Source organism: Ceratotherium simum, chromosome 6, assembly GCF_057802395.1.
Source record: "Ceratotherium simum simum isolate JZ-2026a chromosome 6, ASM5780239v1, whole genome shotgun sequence".
Classification (NCBI taxonomy): Eukaryota; Metazoa; Chordata; class Mammalia; order Perissodactyla; family Rhinocerotidae; genus Ceratotherium; species Ceratotherium simum.
The window spans coordinates 80,181,070-80,201,121 of record NC_141905.1 but is presented as its reverse complement, the minus strand read 5'-3'; the positions used below and the strand labels follow the sequence as shown (position 1 = coordinate 80,201,121).

Below are 20,052 nucleotides of genomic sequence, written 5' to 3'. Positions count from 1 at the left end.
AATATGTTATCATTGGGAGAAACCAAGTAAAGGGTATATTAACAGCTCTGTATTATTTCTTACAACTACATGTCAATCTACAATTATCAAATAAAAACTTTAACTAAAGAAGTCATTTGCAAATGTTGAATTAAATAGTATATTAATTTCAAAACTATCCTAGGCAATTACACATCTTCTCTAATTTTCCACAATGAGTGTAATAAAGTGAAATAGACTCCAAATTATTTTAAATTTAGCAATGACATAACCAGAAGGTGGCGCTATTACCACATGAATATACCACAGTAAGGCGCTATTCACTTGATGTCATAAAAACGCAATTATAGGACTTAATCAAACTTGTAAATGCTAACCCCAATCAGCAATATTTTCAATACATGTCTTACGTGAGGTTTGAAAAAAATACAATTTTCATAAATCATTAAAAAATAAACACATACAAATAATCAATTTTGGATCTGCGTAACATGGAAGGTTGCAAATGGAAAATACAAACCCATCTAACTAAGTGTATTCTTCACCATGTCCTATGTGGACTGTCAAACTCTTCCAAAGACAAGGAAGATTCTTACCAAATCTGGATTAAGCAGCTGTTATCACTGCATTTTTTAATACAAATATTTCCTGCCTCACCAACTGTTAAGAGAACTTTGATAAACATGCGAGCATCACTTAAAATTCCTGAATTGCAACTAGAAATAAAACTAAAGCTGAGAAAGTGATCTCTTTTATTATGAAAGCAACAAAGTTTAGACTTTCTCATTTGGGGTGTTTTTAAAAAATGAAAACATTTAAAATACTTTTCAGGGAAAGAAAATTAAGTTGCACCAATTAATAAAAATTACCAAGACAGATATCCTTGATCCAATTCCATTATTATCAGATATACAGCAGACGTAGAATATTCGTTACTAACAGCAGGTTTGCACACAGCAGCCTCTAATGCCTGACACAGAGTTTCTCCGAGTGCATGTCAACAGCCCATCTAGGGGTCAGAATGCCCTCTGCACTCAGCCTTCCTCCTGTCACGTCCATCTAACCAATACCCAAGCACTGCAAAAGCAGCCTGGATGACTCAAACTGCTCTGAAGCCAACATATTTAATTTTGCTTTTGAGAACACATTTTTTAATTAAGCAAAATAAGTAAGCTCTTTTTTCCAGAAAGAGTCATCTTTCCTTGCACAGTTTCGTATCAAGCTATGCCTTTCAAAGATTACCAAATAATCAGTCTGTCCTTAAATATGTAAATTCAAGTCAATTAACCGAACACACTTTGTACTAGTTCCAATTACTTGTTCACACAAGAGCCGAACCAAACCAAATGAGAAATAAGTTAGAATTAATTTTGAGCAGTTTATTCTCAAGTCATTACAGTGTTCAACCAGTCTGACATATAAAGATAACAGACGTAGAAGTAAACATTGGGAAGCACACATCTACTCCCATTCTGAAAAACGTTATACACACAGAAAAAAACTGCAGCAAATATTAAGATATTCAAAGTAATTTTTTGACAACTGAGATGTGACACATTTACAAGAAAAGTAGAAGTTTTAAAATAATTAAATAATTTTCATAGAATTATAAAAGTATTGAGATAAATATTAGGAGACCCTGACAATCACAAGAACATTTTCCTATGCTATTGAATACAAGGGTAGTTCTATAAAAAGTCCCAAAATAGAGCTAGTATTTTGCCACTATGAAATATATCAAATTATCAATACCAAAATATGTTAAAACGAACATGCAATGTAGAAGCTGTACCAAAGAAACAGCATTAGGCTCCTGAATATCGCCAAGTGTCTACACAAGATTTCTTAGGTGTGTTCATGAAAAAGAAACTTTCAAAAGAGCCATTACAATGGATATATCAGCAGAAAAAGTGATAACTACTTAAAACCTTTTCAAACGTAGCTGCAAAAAAGGAAAAATCTAAATAATTTTTAAAAATATTAGCTTATGAATAAAAAAGTTGAGTGGTGCATTCTTTATGCATTTGGATTTTTAAACTGATGCTATGATAATTCTAGTAATAATAGATAGTAACCTCTGGACCCCACAATGTAGTAGGAAATCTCTCTCTCGTTCTCAAAGAAGTCATCTTAGAAAATGAAAAGGAGGAACAGTGACAAGTATGAATTCAAAACAAAACAGTACTGTAAAATGGCAAAACATCATAAAAATAGCAGCATGTGAAATTCAAGACTATTTTCTTAAAGCAAATGTTTAAGACTGAACCGTAAAAATGGTACTTGCCCTAACTGGTCTATTATTCAATACCTGAAACGAAGGATTTTTTAGAGGTGTTAAATATTTATGATATCCCTGTGATTAAACATATACTCAAATTTGTGTTTTAAAACATATTGCACAGGTAGTAGAATAACAGCACTCTGGTATCTCTAACATAAAATGATACCTTATTTAACACATTAAACTATGCTACTGAAAATTAATTTTATCCCAACGTTTAAAACCAATCAGTAGGAATTCTGAGCTCATAACATCCCTAACAAGATGAAGAAACCCAGGCATTTGAATATGGGTTATTAGTGACAAAAAGTAAAGGCTACAATCGCATGACTAAGGGCAGTATGTCTTCACATATAAACGTGAGGTCTCTCACTGAACCAAACATAGAAATAAGAACTACTTACAAAACTTTAATAAGAAAACCATATCTCCCAGAAATTTCACACCAAATAGTTTTCACTGAATAAAAGCAATGACTGCTACAGTCCTGATTAAGCTTTTCAAACAAACATCCAAGATATGGTTGTATGAACTCTAATTTCCCCCTCTTATCCACCCCAGTACAACCCACAACCCTCACTCATGGTCCAACACTATCCTCTACGCAAAACTTACCACTCACCTTGAGATCCAGAGCATCAAAAATGGTTATCATTTCAAAACAGTCCACATTGTAGTATAAATTTTACAGCACCACAGACATTCATGAGTTTAGATATCTTAGTCTGGCAATATTTCATTCAATAATATTAACCAGTAAGAATGTGTAAATATCGAACATCTAACAGGAAGTCATAGTAGCATTTTAAAAACAACCAAAATAATTAATAAGCATTTTTAATGTTTTAAGTTGTTAAACATTTAAATTGTCAAATTCACTAAAAATATCACACACATTTTTACCACCCGAATGAGAACACACAAAGCTTCAGACAGTTGATACTGAAACACTTAGGTTTTTTCCTTTTTTAAAGAAATTACATTTAGTTTGGCCACTCCCCAGACTCTTGGTTTACCAGCTTATAAAGAGTACATCTAAGAGGCAGTATAACATATGCACTAGAAACCACTTCACCCTTTACCATCTTTGGCTGGAAGCCTCATGAAAGGAAACGGAGGGGCTGCTGAGGTGGTCAGGCTCCGCGTGCTGCCACCTCACACATCGCTGACGGGAAGGCTCGCATCATCCAAGTCCACGGGGTCACAATCTTTTTCCTGAGGGCCATTTGTACTTTGAGGTTTTAGCCGAGCTTGTTCAGTCACTTTGGAAGCTGGTTCTCTTGGAGAGACAGTCTGGACCTTGAAGTTCCCTGGCTTGACCTTGGCAAGAGATTCGTGAAATCCTCGCTTCTCCACGGTAAAGCTTGAGACCAGAGAGTTGCTGCGAGAGGCTGTGGAATGTGAGGCGGCGGCTGCTGCACCGGCAGGGCGGGAAGCGTATTTGGATTCTGAAGGACAGATGGAACGCTCCTGTAAAGAGGGGTGGTGGTCAGACACAGTCAATCATTAACGACAAGGTCAGTAACTCAGTGTGAGACTTTCTTCTCTGAAAAACAAACAAAACAACACACACACACAGAACAGAAGCACGAGCCATGCAGCACACATGTGCAAGTTCCTTCCCAAAGCAATGCATTTTTAGGAGTGAGTTTAAAGCAATGACAGCCAACAACCATTTCCACTAAGAAACCAGTTCTGTCACCAAGCCAAATTTGGCAGCTTTGACACTTTGAAGACTCAGTCAGCCTGAAGTGGAAAAGTGTTCCAATTTCAACTAAACTGTGTTTAAAAGGGGGCCTACCAGCTTTATAATTTTATTTAAGAGTATATTCTCAATCAATACTAGGAATTATCCCAGATATTTTAGAAAGATAAAAAATGAAAATGCAGACTATAAAAATGAAAGGCCACATTTCTTTAATAAGCAGAACTCAAGTTTTCAAACCTATTATTTCATCTGGCAGTCTGACAAACTTAGTTTTTGCTTCCCTGAATTTCACTGCAACCAATAATAGCATAGTTTTTCATTTCTTATTTAATTGCATTTAGTTTTGAGTACGTCATACATTCATATGGCTTAAGATTTTAAAGGCAACAAAGGGAACATCTTTAATCATTTATTAAAACTGTGGTCAAATAATTATCAGTTGTGAATATTAATTTCAATATGCTTCTAACTAAATCAGATCTGAAGATATCCTTAAATATGACCATTCCAAATGCATTGCCATATGGTTCCTAGTATATTGTGTTCATTTATGATACTAGTGGCTTTGAAAACAAAGTGCTACAAATTACTAGAACACTAGAGATTCCCATTAGATGGCTAAATTTCACCTGAGATTTAAAATGCCATGCAAACTATAGTAATGTAGAGTTTATCCAATGCATATGCATGCATGAGTTTGCACAGAACAAAGATGCGTTTCAAGTGGTGTGGTATAAAAAATTTCAAAATACATAAAATATAGAAATTGAAACTGCTGTGGCAATTCAGTAAATTGTTTAGAAGATAACTTAATATAACTTTTTCAATTAGTAAAGTTCTATTTTTTTCATTATCTTTTTTTAAAAAATATTCATATCCAGCCTGATGACTGTAGTGAAATAGTTTGTGTTAGTGTTGACAAAGTCAGTTACAATAACTGCAAAGGCAGTTTGGTTAACTCAACTTTCTACAATCAGTTGTAAGTAGTGAGTAAGTCTGGCCCTCTAGTAAGAAGGCACGTTTGCGTGAGAGCCCACATACGTGCTGCAGTCACCAGTTCTTGATGTATACCTCTGTATACAAGGATTCGACAGCCTTCTGGCCTGCCGCATCTGGAACACAGTGCAAAGCTAAGATTAGAGTTAACCTATACTGGGGAGAGGGAGGAAAAGAGAAAGTTCTGCTGATAGTTACAGCTAGATAGTCCATTTGCCCCCACCACAAAGCACAAAATGCAAACGCCCTTCTCCAACTTTTCCTCTTCCCAGCGGACATTGTTTTTGCAGAGAGTCTCAGACTTGACTGCTGAAAAGGTCACATAAAACACAGGCAGTTACAAAGTTAACACCCATCAAAGTGACTTCTGAGATACACCAAAAAGGATGTAAGGCGAAAAACTTAAGAAATGAGAAAGATGGATTTGTATTTACTGATCTGTAGTTATTGCTACCAGGAAACTATTGAAAGACAATATCACTACAGGAAAATACCAAAAGTATAGAGTACCTAGCATGTACAACGCATCTAGACAATGAAGGCTATCATGCTACATATCAGACTACATCCTGCAGATGAAAGTGTTACATTTCAAGACACTTAAAAAGTTTTCATTCCTCAGTAGAATTTGTATTTTCAGGTCAGAGATCAGTGAACAAATTATTCTAAAGCCAAATCTTCCTATGATGTACTTGAACATGATAAATTAAAATTAAAAACATTTTTTCTTACTATTTCTGAGAATGTTTAGCTGGTTTAATTTTATTATCATACTACCACAAACATAGTGAAAAGGAGCAGCCTTTTAAATTAGCCTACTAGAAAATGAGAATGAAAACATGAAATGGGAAATATTGATTGAGAGCACTAAATCGTACTTAAGGTCCCAGCTGCTCAATGGTCTTATGGTACTAATTAAGACAAAAAAACCTTAGCTGAAATTAGAGGAAGTAAAGAGAAAACTGAGACGTTCACAAAACTGTAATGCTACAACTCAAGGTGCCTTACGTGATGAGGCCACATACCATAGTAAGAATCTGTCAAGTTATACCAAATCTAGACCTACTGACAAGCAGGAACTCCTAAAACAAAGCAAGGAAACGTTCATTCTTTAGTTGCCCTGCTTGTGCATTTAAGACAATACAATGCACAGAAAGTTATGTATACATAACACTACAAGGAAGCATTAAATTAGAAATGCACTATTTTTTTGCAAATCCAATTGGTATGAAAGTCAACATGCAAATAAATCTCAATACAGAAAGAAACCAGGAGGATTAGGGGGAGAGAAGGAAAATAAATTGACAGAATGAGGGGACCCGAGGGAGTAGCACCCTGGAGAACAGGAAACATACCGAAGATGCCGATCGGCCAGGCCCCCGCTGCGCCACAATGGCGCCCGAGACAGCTTTAATCCAACTGTGCATCTCTTCAGGGCTATCAGCCTAAGGGAAAGAAAGGACTCATTCAGTCAATTTTTCCTCAAAATCAGCTCCTACTTCTGTAAGTTCAATGTATTTGTTTCGGTTATTAATAGTGTCAACAACAAAATCATTCTAAGGCAAAAGTTTCCAAAAAATTTTAGAAATCACTTTTTTAAACCAGGTTTTGCTGGGTAAGTTATCACACAGAGTCATAAGTTGGGCACTTAGCGTTTTAAGATCAGAGACATCAAAGTGTCAATGTGAATACTTCTGGAGAGAAGACAAGGAGAGGAAGAAGTCAGAGACAGACCTTCTCATTTTGTTTTATCTACTGCTTTATTGTCTGAATCTGCTACAGGAACATTTATGCAATTGTGTAGTTAAAAAACCATTTTGACATCTTTGTATATATTATTTTTCTATAAATAATTTCTAGTAGTACCCTAAAACCTAAAAGATGTATTGGTAGTCATCTTCCCAAGTGTCATATTCCTTGATAGGATCGTCCCTTCCAGTGTGAATTAAAAACTTTACCATGACTTTAATCCAATTAAACAAGACCCTAAGAGGGCTATAAAGATACTGCCCTTCCAGCCCTGTGGCACAGCAGCTAAGTGCGTGTGTTCCGCTTCGGCGGCCCAGGGTTCGCAGGTTTGGATCCCGGGCACGCACCAACGCACCGCTTATCAAGCCATGCTGTGGCGGCATCCCATATAAAGTAGGGAAGACAGGCACGGGTGTTAGCCCAGGGCCAGTTTTCCTCAGCAAAAAAGGGAGGATTAGCATCGGATGTCAGCTCAGGGTTGATCTTCCTCACCAAAAAAAAACATACTGCCCTTTACGTCAAGATTCTAGAATCTGAAGTTCAAAAATTTTAAACTCCTTGATAATATTTTCACACCAATGATATTAACAAGGACTTTTTAAAAGGAAAAACTCAAAACAGGCAAAGGTAGAGTATACTTTCACTCATTACATATAGGAGCACAAATCTAGAAATCAATTTGGCAAAATAAAAGGTTTAAAAAGGTTCATGCTCTGATAGTTATTCTGATCTAGAAACTTAACCTAAAGAAGAAATTCAGGCAAATTTATGCACAAAAACATTCACCATACATTATTTATCACAGTAAATGTACAAGAACTATGTAAATGAATGATCAGTAACACAGAGTAGTGGAGAGACAGCTTAATTCTGGAACGTTCATACAAGAGTAGGGTACAGTACTAAAAGATTTTCAGAGAATTTTTAATGATGTGGAAAAAATGACCACAATATATTCAACAAATAGGACATAACACTTTACTTCATATGACCCCATTTGTTATAAAAAAATATACCTTACAAAAGGCAGTAAAAAAATAAAAATGGTTGCCTGAATGTGGGATTCTGTGTGTTTTATAAACCACTCTTTTCCTCATATTTTTCTGTTTTCCAAATTTTCTGCAATAAGCATATGTAACTTTTATAAAACAAAAACAAATGTTCTTTTAAAAAAACTTCCAATCTAAATAATTCAATGTGCTAAAAAGCGTATTTTATTAAACTTAAAATACAAATGCCTATTTACCGTTAGTGAAACTATAAGATCTACCGTTAACTTTTATTATGGGTATTCAAGCCCCCTTTTTATAAAATTATCAAAAATGATATAATCAAAATCCCAAAATATGTGAAAAAACAACCCAAATTGAAAGTTAGCATCTAAGTTAAAACAGCATTTCCCTTCCTCCAAATACTACTTAATTTTATTCAACTAATTCTTAGCAAAGAATACCCCTATTTGCTGAACATATGACCTACCAAATCTTACATATAACATTTTTTTAAGTTGGTGAATTACAGTTGTCAAATTTTTTGCTTATTCCCATAAGCAACAAGTTTATTTATGTTTATTTCACCTCTAAAATTATTAATTTCTTGTTAGGAGGATCTATAATCTCCAAAGAAGTATCTTACCTGCACATAGAAAGTTCGAGATGACGTTACAATTTCAAAGAGGTTATCCCTCATCATTATGTCACTGGCAACAAAAAAAAATTCCCAATTTTACTTAAATGGCAATTGTTTGATACTTTCTTTCACTTGCTTATCCAGTACCAAATATATGCCAATAAGAAAATAAATATTGGAGGTAAAATACTGATTTAATAAAACTAAATTATCATCTTTTTCAATTTATTTTTGCATTAAATTTTACATATTTTATATAGTTATATATATTTTTAGAAAAGGTTCATAAAATAAGTTTAAAATTCAAAGTTTTCAACTGTGAAGAAATCAGTTTGCTCAAAGAAACACTGGCACAGTTAACACATTTTTTAATAAAGCTCTATTCTGCAGCAACCTCAAAATATTAAAATTAAAAATACATCAATTTGTCAAATATGATAGAAGTTGTTCATATTAAATTTTTCCTTTCCATTAATAAGCTTAAGGACTGGTTTCCTAATTTTTAACTTTCAAATAAAACAAAAAAATCTCACTACTTTAATCTGGGAGTTTTGAAAGGTCTAGCATATCCAATCTATAAAGAGTTAAAACTAACTCTAGAAGTAGCAGAGAAAATATCATCTGTAAGCACAACAATCAAACTAAGGCACTACTGTGAATTAATAAGTTGTGCCAGGAGCCAAGTGAGAGCTGATGCTTACCTCTGCTTACATTCCTGGACTTTATGAACCTCTTTAAGTGGTATTACACGGAGAGGTTCCTTTTCCTGGCAAAAAAGCAAACAAACAGATGACGTATATTCTTAAAATCCTTTTAAGTGTTAGTTGTCTTATTTGGAGAGCTATGTGAAAATTATGCTTCTTTCTTGAAGCACATCTAAGACATAAATCTACCTTCTTGAACCATCCAGCATCACAATAGCTCAAATACTAAATATAACTTTATACACACTGTGGTTTGAGACAAGGAAACCAGCATATAACCCATATTCACATCATTTCCAGACTTAATGACGATGTAGCTTATTAAAAGCTATTACCCATCAGACTTTTCCCTGTTGGACCCCTACGTTCCCTGTTAAGTGGAGCACTTCTTTTGGAATGTTATTTGATATAGAAGACACCAGAGTACTTAATACCCAGCTTAATCTGAGTTAAATTTATTTTTAGAATATCACTTTTATATGAATACATTATTTTAACAAGCACAATTTATTGAACATTTACTAAGTGCCAGCACATCTGCTAGGTTTTAAAAGGTGTTATCTCATTTAAACTTTCCACAGCACAATACATGCACCAGTATTCACCTGAGGAAACTGAGAATTACACGTTAAGTACCTCACCTAAGGTTTTAAAACCAGATATAAGACACAGATATAATTAGTTCCTAATAGCATAATATTTATATTATACATTGCATGAAATATCATATATCAAATTTCACTGAATATGACACCATGAGATTAAGACACCATTATTTTATGAAGCACTAGGAAAAAACTTAACTATGGCTGAACTCTTTTTAAATCACCAACCTTTCTTTAAAGTTTTACAAAGTTCATTTTAAAATAACTTCAGATTATAAAAGACTTATAAAAATAGTACAAAGAATTTCTGTACACATTGCACCCTGTTTTCTAAGATGTTAATATTTACATTTGCTAACTCAGTGTCTGTGTTTGTGTACATATATGTGAATATGGTGTGGGCGCATATATTTTTCCTGAAATATCTGAAGGCAAGTTGTAGATATGATGTACTTTACTACTAAATACTTCAGGGGATATTTCCTAAAACAAGGATGTTCTCTTATATAACCACAGTACAATTATGAAAACCAGAAGTTCCACCGTGAAGCAACACTGTTATCTAATCTACAGACCATATTCAGATTTCATTAACTGTCCCAGCAGTATCCTTTCCAGCAAAAGAAAAATGATGTATTTTCTGATAGGATCATACCTTGTATTTAGTTGTCATGTCTCTTAGTCTCTTTTACTGTGGAATAGTTCTTCAGTCTGTCTTTCTTTTTCATGACTTTTAGAGTTTTAAAGAGTCTAGGCCAGATATTTTGTAGAACGTCCCTTAATTGGGGTTTGTCTGATGTCAATCATGCTTAGATTGAGGTTATACAGTTTGGGCAGGAAACCACAGATGTGATAAGCTCTTCTCAGCATACTATTCTCAGGGGGCACATGACAGTGGTTTGTCCCACTACTAGTGTGTTAACCCTGATCTCTCGCTTAAGGTCATGTCTGCCAGTAACTGTGAAGTTACTCTTTTCTCTTTTGTCGTTATTAAGTATCCTGCAGGGAGATAGTTGGAGCCTATATAGCACTCAGTTTCCCATCATAATTTGGCTCACTAGTTTTATCAAACATTGAGGATTCTAGCCTGAAACCACCATTACTACAGTGGCTGGTAAATGGTGATTTTTCTAACCCCCTCAATTCATCTACATATATTAGCTGGACTTTTACTCTAAGGAAATGCTTTTCCTTCTCCATTTATTTATTCATGACTCATTTTATTCTCTGGGTTACAATCCATTACTATCATCATTTATTTTGGTACTCAAATTGTCTGAGTTTTGGGCACTGGGAGCCCCTTCAAGCTGGTTTGTGTGTCCTTTTGACACGTCCCCATCATTCTCCAAGCCACTTCCTTCTTTTCTGTCACAACTAGATCTTTTGGGCTCAGCTTGTACTTTCCCTACCCCAGCTCTGTAATTGGCCATTTCTCCTGGGGGCCCTCGTTCCTTTTGTTAGAGAATGGCGTTTATAATAAATTGGTTTTGGGGAGAGAGAATTTGCCCATCTCTTCTCTCAGCCACAGCTTTCTCATGATAGATGAGAAGTAATATTTCTGCGAAGTTTTACTTCATGCTTCTCTAATTATGAGTGACATTGAATATCTTTTTATGTTTAAAGATCATTTTAATTTCTTTGTAAATAAATGATCTAATCACGTCTTTTGCTTATTTTTCTACCAGATATTTTCCCCTAGGTTTTCTCTTTCTTTTTAATCTTTGAACCAACCACAAACTTAGACAAAGGCTGAAAAAACAGCACAGAGAACAGATTTTCCTCAACCATTCCACAGTGAGTGGCTGACCTGGCCCCCGCCACCCTGAATATTTTAGTGTGTATTTCCTACAAAAACATCCTCTTCTATTATCACAATACAACCCTCAAAATTAGGAAAGTGTCCTCCAAATGTCTTTTATTAAAGCAAAAGAATTCAGGTGAGAATCACAGACTGCATTTACTTGTCATATCTCTTTTCTTTCCTTGACTTCGGTAATCTTGACTCTACTAAAGATCACAGGGCAGTTATTCTGTACAATGTCCCTCATTTGGGTGTGTCTGATGTTTCCTCATGATTAGATTCAGGTTATGAATCTTTGGCAGGACTATCACAGAAGTGATACTGCTTTCTTCTCACACTATCCTGTCAGGCGGTAAATGATTTTAACTCATCTCATCACCGATGAAGTTCACTTTAATCATCTGATCACCTGATGAAAGTGTTACCTGCCAAGCTGTAAAGTTATTCTTTCCCGCTTTGTACTTAATATATGTTTTATAGACAGGTACTTTGAAACTGTGTAATCTCTCATTCCTCCTTCCTATGTACATTCATTCACTCACTCATTCATTCATTCATATCTGTATGGGCTCATGGATTCCCGTTTTATTCAATGGGCAATAATCTGTTGCCATCATTACTTATTTTGATACTCAAATTGCCCTAAACTTGGTAAGGGGGAACGTTTTCAAGTTGGATTCTGAGTCCTTCTGATATGTCCCTATCATTCTGTGAGGACTTCCTTGCTTTCTGAAACAAGATATTCCAGGCTTGTTTTATATTTATTTTTCCTGTCTCAGCTTTGGAACTGTGCCATTTCTCCATGAAGCCTAGGTTTCTTTCAACAGAAAATGGTAGTTTTCTCAGTGCACAGAGCTAGGGAATATCTTATATGCATATAGATATACGTAAACACATGAATACATTTACATCCATACTTATTTCTACATCTATCTGTATATGTTAAAAGTTCATATCAATACATCTAATTCCAATCTAATAAAAAAATCTTCTCCTTTTCCATATCTATTACTCCCAAGTGAGAAACTTGGCTTCTAGTCTCAATATATTCCCTTTTTTTATCACTAAGTATATATGTATTCATTCTCCCATCTCTGTAGCACCCTCTCCCGACGTGGATGCCCTCCCTCTTTTCCCTATTCCATGTTGGCCTAACCTAAGAGGACAGCCTCCTCATCCCACTTGGGCTCTTACTGTCCACACCAGGCCACTCCAGCTCTTTCTGGCCCTGCCCCACCATGATGGACACCTACATTGATTTGCCTCACCTAAAAAATTTAGGCTGAAGTCTAAAAAGGCTACATATTGTATGATACCAACAATACAACATTCTGGAAAAGGCAAAACTATGGAGACAGTAAAAAGATCAGTTGTTACCAGGTGTTGGGGGGAGGGGGGAGGGAGGAATAGGCGGAGCACAGAGGATTTTTAGGGCAATGAAACTACTCTGTATGATACCATAATGGTGGGCACATATCATTATACATTTGTGCAAACTCATAGAATGTACAACACAAAGAGTGAACTGTAATGTTGTAATGTAAACTGTAGACTTCAGACGATTATTATGTGTCAGTGCAGGTTCATCAATTGTAACAAATATACCACTCTGGTGGGGGATGTTGACAGTGTGGCAGGCTATGCATATGTGGGCATAGGGGTTATATGGGAAATCTCTGTACCTTCCCCTTAATCTTGCTGTGAAACTTACACTGCTCTAAAAAAATAAAAGTCTTAACAAAAAACAAAACAAAACAGCAAAAAATAAAAAATAAATAAATAAAAAAATTTAGGCTGAATTGTTTGTGATTGATGGGACGAAAAGAGGGTAAAGAGGATGAGGAAAGATCCCCTCATTTTTTAAGATCCTTTATGTATTAGAGATATTAATGTTTTATCTCTGATATATATTATAAATATTTTCTCCAGTTTTTCAGTTGTGCACTTAAATCTTTTAAAATTACTGAAAAAACTTTTAAATCCTTATCTTTTAGAGATACATACTAAAATAATTATAGATGAAACGGTGCATCTAGAATTTGCTTCAAAATATGAAGGGGGAGGTGGTGGTGGTACACAAGAAACAAAACTAGCCACGTGTTAGTAATTCTGAAATCCGGATGATGGATATATAGGGGTTCAGAATACTATTCTATCTACTTACTTTATGTTTAAACTTTCCCATGATCAAAAAGTTTTATAAAGGAGCACTTTTATACTTCAATCATCAATTTTCATCATATATCATTCTTGAGTATATATAAAAATATATAAGCAAAATAAATTGGTTATGGTTTTTTAAAACTTCAGTCAGATTCCAGCTCTTCTGAATCACTTTTTGACTAGAAGCCATCAATGTCAATGTTTTTCACTCCATACCACTCTCTGTGCCAAAAAGAGCATTGGTGATGCAGCATTTCTTAAGAATGTTCCACTGTGTCCCCGAGATTTTCTTCCAAGCTGCCAGCCCCCTGTTCTACAGGTTTTGATGCTGGTGTCTTCTGGATCTTACCCAAAGGTGTTGTGCATGAAAGCAATGACAACTACAGCACAGCTGCTGCCTGACTGCACCTCAGTGCAGCAGCTCTAAGACACTCTAAGATTTCAGACACGGTAAAATGTGGGGGGGGAATGTGCATCTTAGTAATTGATAAAGGTCAATAATTATAAATATATTTCAAATTTTCAGCTTTATTATCTGTGTTTTCTAAATACTTAACATAATTTCCCTACCTCCTATGAAAGTTCAGTATTCTTTCATTTCAGATTTTATAGCATACTGTCCACATGCAGGTTTTCAAAATTTAGTAAATACTTCTATAATAGTTCTTGTCTCATTACAATTACTGTAGGTGACAGCGGTACATGTCAATTTCTCTGGCAAAACTGAACTCCTGAAGGCCAGAACATTGCTAACTGTTCACCTTATTCCCAGCTCCCAGAACAGTGCACCAGGGCCATGGAGAGCTCAGCTCAATGAATGTCTGTTGCATGAACAACTCTTCCCAAGAGTACTGGCATTAATTAAAACCAATGAATCAACCTACCTACCAAGCATAACCTTCTGAGACACTAAGGCTGGTACTTTTTGGACCAAGTAACTACTACTTCCAATTGAGGCTCTTAGAACTTGAAGGCTGAGAAAGGCCCCCATGCTAAAATGGCTATCCTTACGATGTTACGCCATTTTTCATTCATTCAAAAACATTTATTGATTATCTACCAAGTACCAGGTGCTATGTTCATAAAAGGGTACAAAAGAGAATCTTTGCTCTCAAGAAGCTCATGTAGTTAACTGGTAATGACAAGTATGCATACAATTACAAAACACAGTGGAAAGTATTATGATAGAAGTGGGCATCGGGTACCACCGTGTGTTAAGAGAAGGCACTTAATCCAGAGTCCAAAAGCTTCCCAGAAGAACAGACACCTGAAATGAACCTTAAAATATTCCCTTCCTATTCTCTAGTACTCTGCTGTCCAATACAGTAGCCAGCAGCTATGTATAATCATTTAAATTTAAATTAACGATTATTACGTACAATCAGTTTTGGTTTTAAAATTAAATAAAGTCAGGTTCTTCAGTCACATGAGCCACATTCCCAGCACTCAACAACCACACGTAGCCAATGCAGATCTAAAACATTTCCATCAGTGAAGAAAATTCTACTGGACAGTGCTGCTCTGGTGCCTTCATTCAAATAAAGTATACGGTTCCCCCCTCAAAAGTCCTATAAAACTAGAAGAGGTAGGACAGAGGTGTAAAGCACAGAATTGCATCCAATTTATCCAACAATCTATTGCAGAACTCAGGTCACATGATGAGAATATTTTAAATAAGGATGTTAAACAAGTGAAAGATGGAATTTCAGTCTTAGATTCTACATTCAGATAGGACAAAAATGCCTTATACGAAGAAACTTAGTAGTCAATCTGAAATAGGAAAAGAAAATGTCAAAGAGGGCAGGGAAGAGAAAGCAGAAATATAGAGAGTTAAACCTTCAGAGACTTAATTCGTTCCACCACCTCCTCCAGCGCCCCTTTAAAGGACATTTGTAGACTGAGGGGTCCTGATATTTTTAATTCTTTCAAGGTGGAATGCCTTTGAAGATATGATCTTTTCATTTAAGATTTATTTAACAAAAATACCATTAACTAAAAGCATCACGACAAAATAAACTGAGCCCTATGTACCTCTCAAAACCAGATTTAATTATTTTAAAAATAGAAAACAGGACAAGAAGTTTTATATATATATATATATATATATATATATATATATATATATATATATATATATATAAAATCACCACAGTGTAATACTTCTCAAACATTTTAAAGCAACATTTACAACACAGTAACATACCAGTTCAGATTTGAAGTAGCCTATTGTGTTTTCATCCAACTGAAAATATCTTCTCTTCCAGTTTTTCATCTACCAGAGATGAACACAGACATAAGACTTCTGTTTCTAAGAATGTCAACTGTAAATAACCACTTAATTATTCTGGTATGAACCCACAATCAGAAATGTCAAGCACTGGAAAATCTCACCACCCTCCCTTAGTGAGCAGACAGATGAAACTTCTCTTTTGCTCTGCAAGCCTTCAAGTCCTAACTCAACTTTGGTGGCTAGCTTTCAGCTTTGACTCCATGATTTTTTAATACAGTTTCATATTTTTAATGCTCTAAAAGTTAAAAAAAAAAAAAAAAAAAGCACTTCCCCATCCTCCCCATCCTCACTCCACACAGTAAATGCTATCGAAGTTTAAGAGCAAGCACAGGAAGCGTTACTAAACCACACCAAGTTTCCCCATCTGTAAAATGCAGGAACCCTTCCACATGCATTTTATACTTGGTAGTAAAGCAACAAATACTTAATTAAGTGAACCTACTTTGTACAAGTATTTTTTCTCCGTGAACTACACTTTTTGTTAAAACTTCGGTATCTCTAAGGGTTGGTATTTTGAACTTAAGAGTAAAACAAAAAGAAAGGAAATTCTCCTTAAAAGCCCTAACCAACACACCAGGGTGTCACAGCCAGAGGAGAATCCTGACTTGACCCACAGACACGCTGGAGGGAGAAACCTGTAGCCCTCCCCTTGGGTCCCTCAGCCTAAAGAAGGTCAAACACGCAGGGCTGAAGGAGCCCTCTCTTGGCCGACCTGAGCTGATCAGAGTTGCCAGAAAGTGACGCGAAGCCAAACAGAACTGCCAGTAGAGATCTAAGTATTTCTTTACTTACAGCAATTTTTGTTCTTTTATTTTCAAATTTTAAAGTTTATTTTCTTATGAAATTCTAAAGATTTAGTTCCCATAGAAAGAATGACAGATTTTGGAAAGGTATGCTGGAGCCTCAGAAATACTGGTGAATCACTTGCTCTTCCCACAGCTCCCCCTCACAGATCCGGCTGTGTGCGAGTATCTGGGCTAACCCGAAATGGCTCTTACTAAGGACCAGCTGCCACGCTAACTACTGTCTTAATTTACACCTTTCAAAACAACATCTGGATGGTAGGTTTTATAATACGATTTTCCTTAAAAAGAAACTGAAAGCCTGAGAGGTTAAGTAAGTAGCCCAACATGACAGAGCTTTCAACCGAGGTTAGCTCAACACCAAATCGAGTAAGCAATCCTTCCACGCCCCGCTCCTACCATCTCTCCACTAGAGCTCTTTCTCTGACCCACTCCCAAGGGGGGAGAAATCAATAGAAAAACTTTCTGGGATAAATTTAAACTGTTAGGAAACCTCATTTAAAACTGAAGGGCAGTGGTAATAAGCATTAACTCACCCAGCCGCCCACAGACCAAGAAAATACTAGCCCTGAGTTATGAACACAGAATAACCCCTATTCCACCTCCTGACTCCTCAGCATGCTGGCCTCTCGCTTAGGGTCTTTCACAAAACAAAGCAAACAACGCGTATGTTGCAAGTCTGCTAACGCACACTCATTTTTCATTAATTCCCATATTTTCTTAAGCTACTCACCACTGCTCCTTGTTTCACACAATATCCAGCTTTGATAACTGCACTGTCTGGAGGTGGTTTAGGAGAAAAGGAAGGAAGATGGCTTTGGGACCGTTTCAAATTATTTCTGTCAATACTTTCACCACATTCATTTACCTCTTCTTTCTAAAATGAAGCAAAATAAAGAAACTCTTTTCTTGCTTGTTTAGCTTCAAAGCATACTTACATTTCATGTTGTTATCCTAGCAAAAAATCTTAAAATCTAATCTTAGTTCAGTTAGGAACAAGGATTTTAAAGTGAAGAGTTTTCTAATTAATTTGAGATACTTAATTATAACTTTCACAACATTGATTAAACCACAGATTTCTATTTCTTTTGTTCTGCAAAAGTCCTGCCACCGGTGCTTTTTTTGTGGGAGGTAAGGGGTAGGGAGGTTAACTTTTTATTTTGAACTAATTAAAGAGATTCACAGAAAATTGTAAGAAAAAATGTACATAAGCGGGGTCGAGCCCCGTGGCCTAATGGTTAAGTTCACGCGCTCCACTTTGGCGGCCCGGGTTCACAGGCTCCGATCCCGGGCGCTGACCTACACCACTGTTGGCCATGCTGTGGCAGCGACCCACCTACACAATAGAGGAAGATTGGCACAGATGTTACCTCAGGGCAAATCTTCCTCAGCAAAAAAAGAAAAAAAAAGGAGGGGGGGCCAGTCTGGTGGCAAGAAGTTCGCACACTCTGCTTCAGCAACCCCAATTTGTGGCTTCGGATCAGGGAGCGGACCTACACCACTTGTTGGCCATGCTGTGGACTGGCACAGATGTTAGCTCAGCGACAATCTTCTTCAAGAAAAAAGAGAAGGACTGGCAACAGATATTAGCTCAGGGCCAATCTTCCTCACCAAAGAAAAGAAAATGTACAGGAGGTCCTATGCACCCTTCAAATGGTTCCCCCAACAGGGAAACTGTATAACTAACTATAGTACATTATCAAAACTGACACTGGAACATTCCACAAACCTTATTCTGATTTCACCAGTTTTACATGCACTCATTTGCCTCTGTCTATGTGTCATTCTCTGCAATTTTATCACATGCAGATTTGTGTGACCACCACCACAACCAACGCACATAAGCATTCATCACCACAAGGCTCCCGTGGGCGACCCCTTGAGAGCCCCTATCCCCAATCCCTTGGCAACCACTAATTTGTTAATGGCAGGTGACCTTTGGAGATTGGCTTTTTTTCACTCAGCATAATTTTCTGGAGATTTAGCCAGGATATTTCTTGTATCAATAGCTCATCCCTTCTTATTGCTAAGTAGTATTCCTGGTTTGGATGTACAATCAGTGGTTTAACTACTCCCACCTGTTAAAGGGCACTGTGTTGTTTCCAGTTTTTGGCTATTAGGAATAAAGCTGCTATGAACATTCATGTACAGGTTTTTGTACAAACATAGTCTTCATTTCTCTAGGATAAATGCCTAGGAGTGCAAATGCTGGGTCCTATGTATTTGCAAGTTCACTTTTATAAAAAAACTGTCAAACTTTTTCAGAGTGGTTGTACTGTTTTACGTTCCCACCAGCACTGTACGAGTGATTCAGTTTCTCCTCATCCTTGTCAGCATTTGTGTTGCCATTTTTATCTGAGTCATTCTGATAGGTGTGCAGTGATACCTCATTGTGGTCTTCACCTGCATTTCCCTACTGACTAATAATGGCGAACATCCTTTCTAGTGCTTATTTGCTATCTCTATATCTTTTATCTTTTGGTGAAATCTCTGCTCATGAATTCCACCCATTTTCTAATTGGACTGTTTGGGTTTTTTTACTGTTGAGTTCTCTATATATTCAGATAAAGTGCCTTGTTGGATATGAGGTTTGCAAACCAGTGTGCAGCTTTTCTTTTCATCCTTTTAACAGGGTCCTTCACAGAGCAAACATTTTTAATTTTGATGAGGCCTAACCTATCAATTTTTTCCTTTTATGTGTTGTGCTTCTGATGTCAAGTCTAAAAACTCTTCACCTGAAGATTTTCTCCTTTGCTATTTTCTAAAAGTTTGTCCATTTTTTTTTTTTCAGATATAAGTCCAGCGCTTTTAAAAACCATCTAACTATACTTAGGTTTTCCTGTTCCTGCAAAGCACTGGCTTCCTGTTTATTTATAGCAAACAACACGTGACAATCTAGAATCTCACAAATCAACCAAAGGTATATTTTCAGGAACTCCTAAATATCAAGAGAAAAACTAAGTACTGGAGTCATATCTTGAGGAATTTTCAACCTGTTCTATATTTAGACAGGTCAACAGCACTAATTATGTACTTAACTTTTTTTTTTAATTTTTTTTTAAATTTTTTGTTTATTGCAGTAACATTGGTTTATAATGTACTTAACTTTGTATCCCAGCACTTAACTTGCTGCCAACCCAATAGTTACTACTTAATAAATTAATCATGCAAATAAGATTTGACATTTTCTTGATAATATACCTTTCAAATGCATTTAACCATATTGCAAAATGATAAAGCAATAAAAGTCTTTGGAATCTTTAATATGGCACCTGCTATGGAATCTTAGAACCTACTGAATAATCTACACCAAAATTAAAACACAATAAAATTTTAATTCTATA

General features: G+C 36.0%; 1 protein-coding gene across 10 annotated transcripts in view; it reads right to left on the bottom strand.

The window, feature by feature from the left end:
• Positions 1-1,337: 1,337 nt before the first annotated feature.
• The window catches only part of PLEKHA1 (pleckstrin homology domain containing A1), a 54,402-nt gene continuing 35,687 nt past the window's right edge, over positions 1,338-20,052 (bottom strand). For 6 of the 10 annotated variants that reach the window (XM_087432744.1, XM_087432745.1, XM_087432748.1 and 3 more), the window contains 6 exons: positions 17,442-17,585; positions 15,819-15,887; positions 9,044-9,108; positions 8,349-8,412; positions 6,320-6,409; positions 1,338-3,730 (listed from right to left, as the gene is read on the bottom strand). In XM_087432744.1, coding sequence (XP_087288870.1) covers positions 3,416-3,730; positions 6,320-6,409; positions 8,349-8,412; positions 9,044-9,108; positions 15,819-15,887; positions 17,442-17,585 — 747 coding nt within the window. In that variant the 3' untranslated portion in view covers positions 1,338-3,415. Of the gene's footprint in view, positions 3,731-5,009; positions 5,081-6,319; positions 6,410-8,348; positions 8,413-9,043; positions 9,109-15,818; positions 15,888-17,441; positions 17,586-20,052 lie in introns of all 10 variants that reach the window. The other 4 variants (XM_087432750.1, XM_087432751.1, XM_087432752.1 and 1 more) reach the window with 4 other exon arrangements.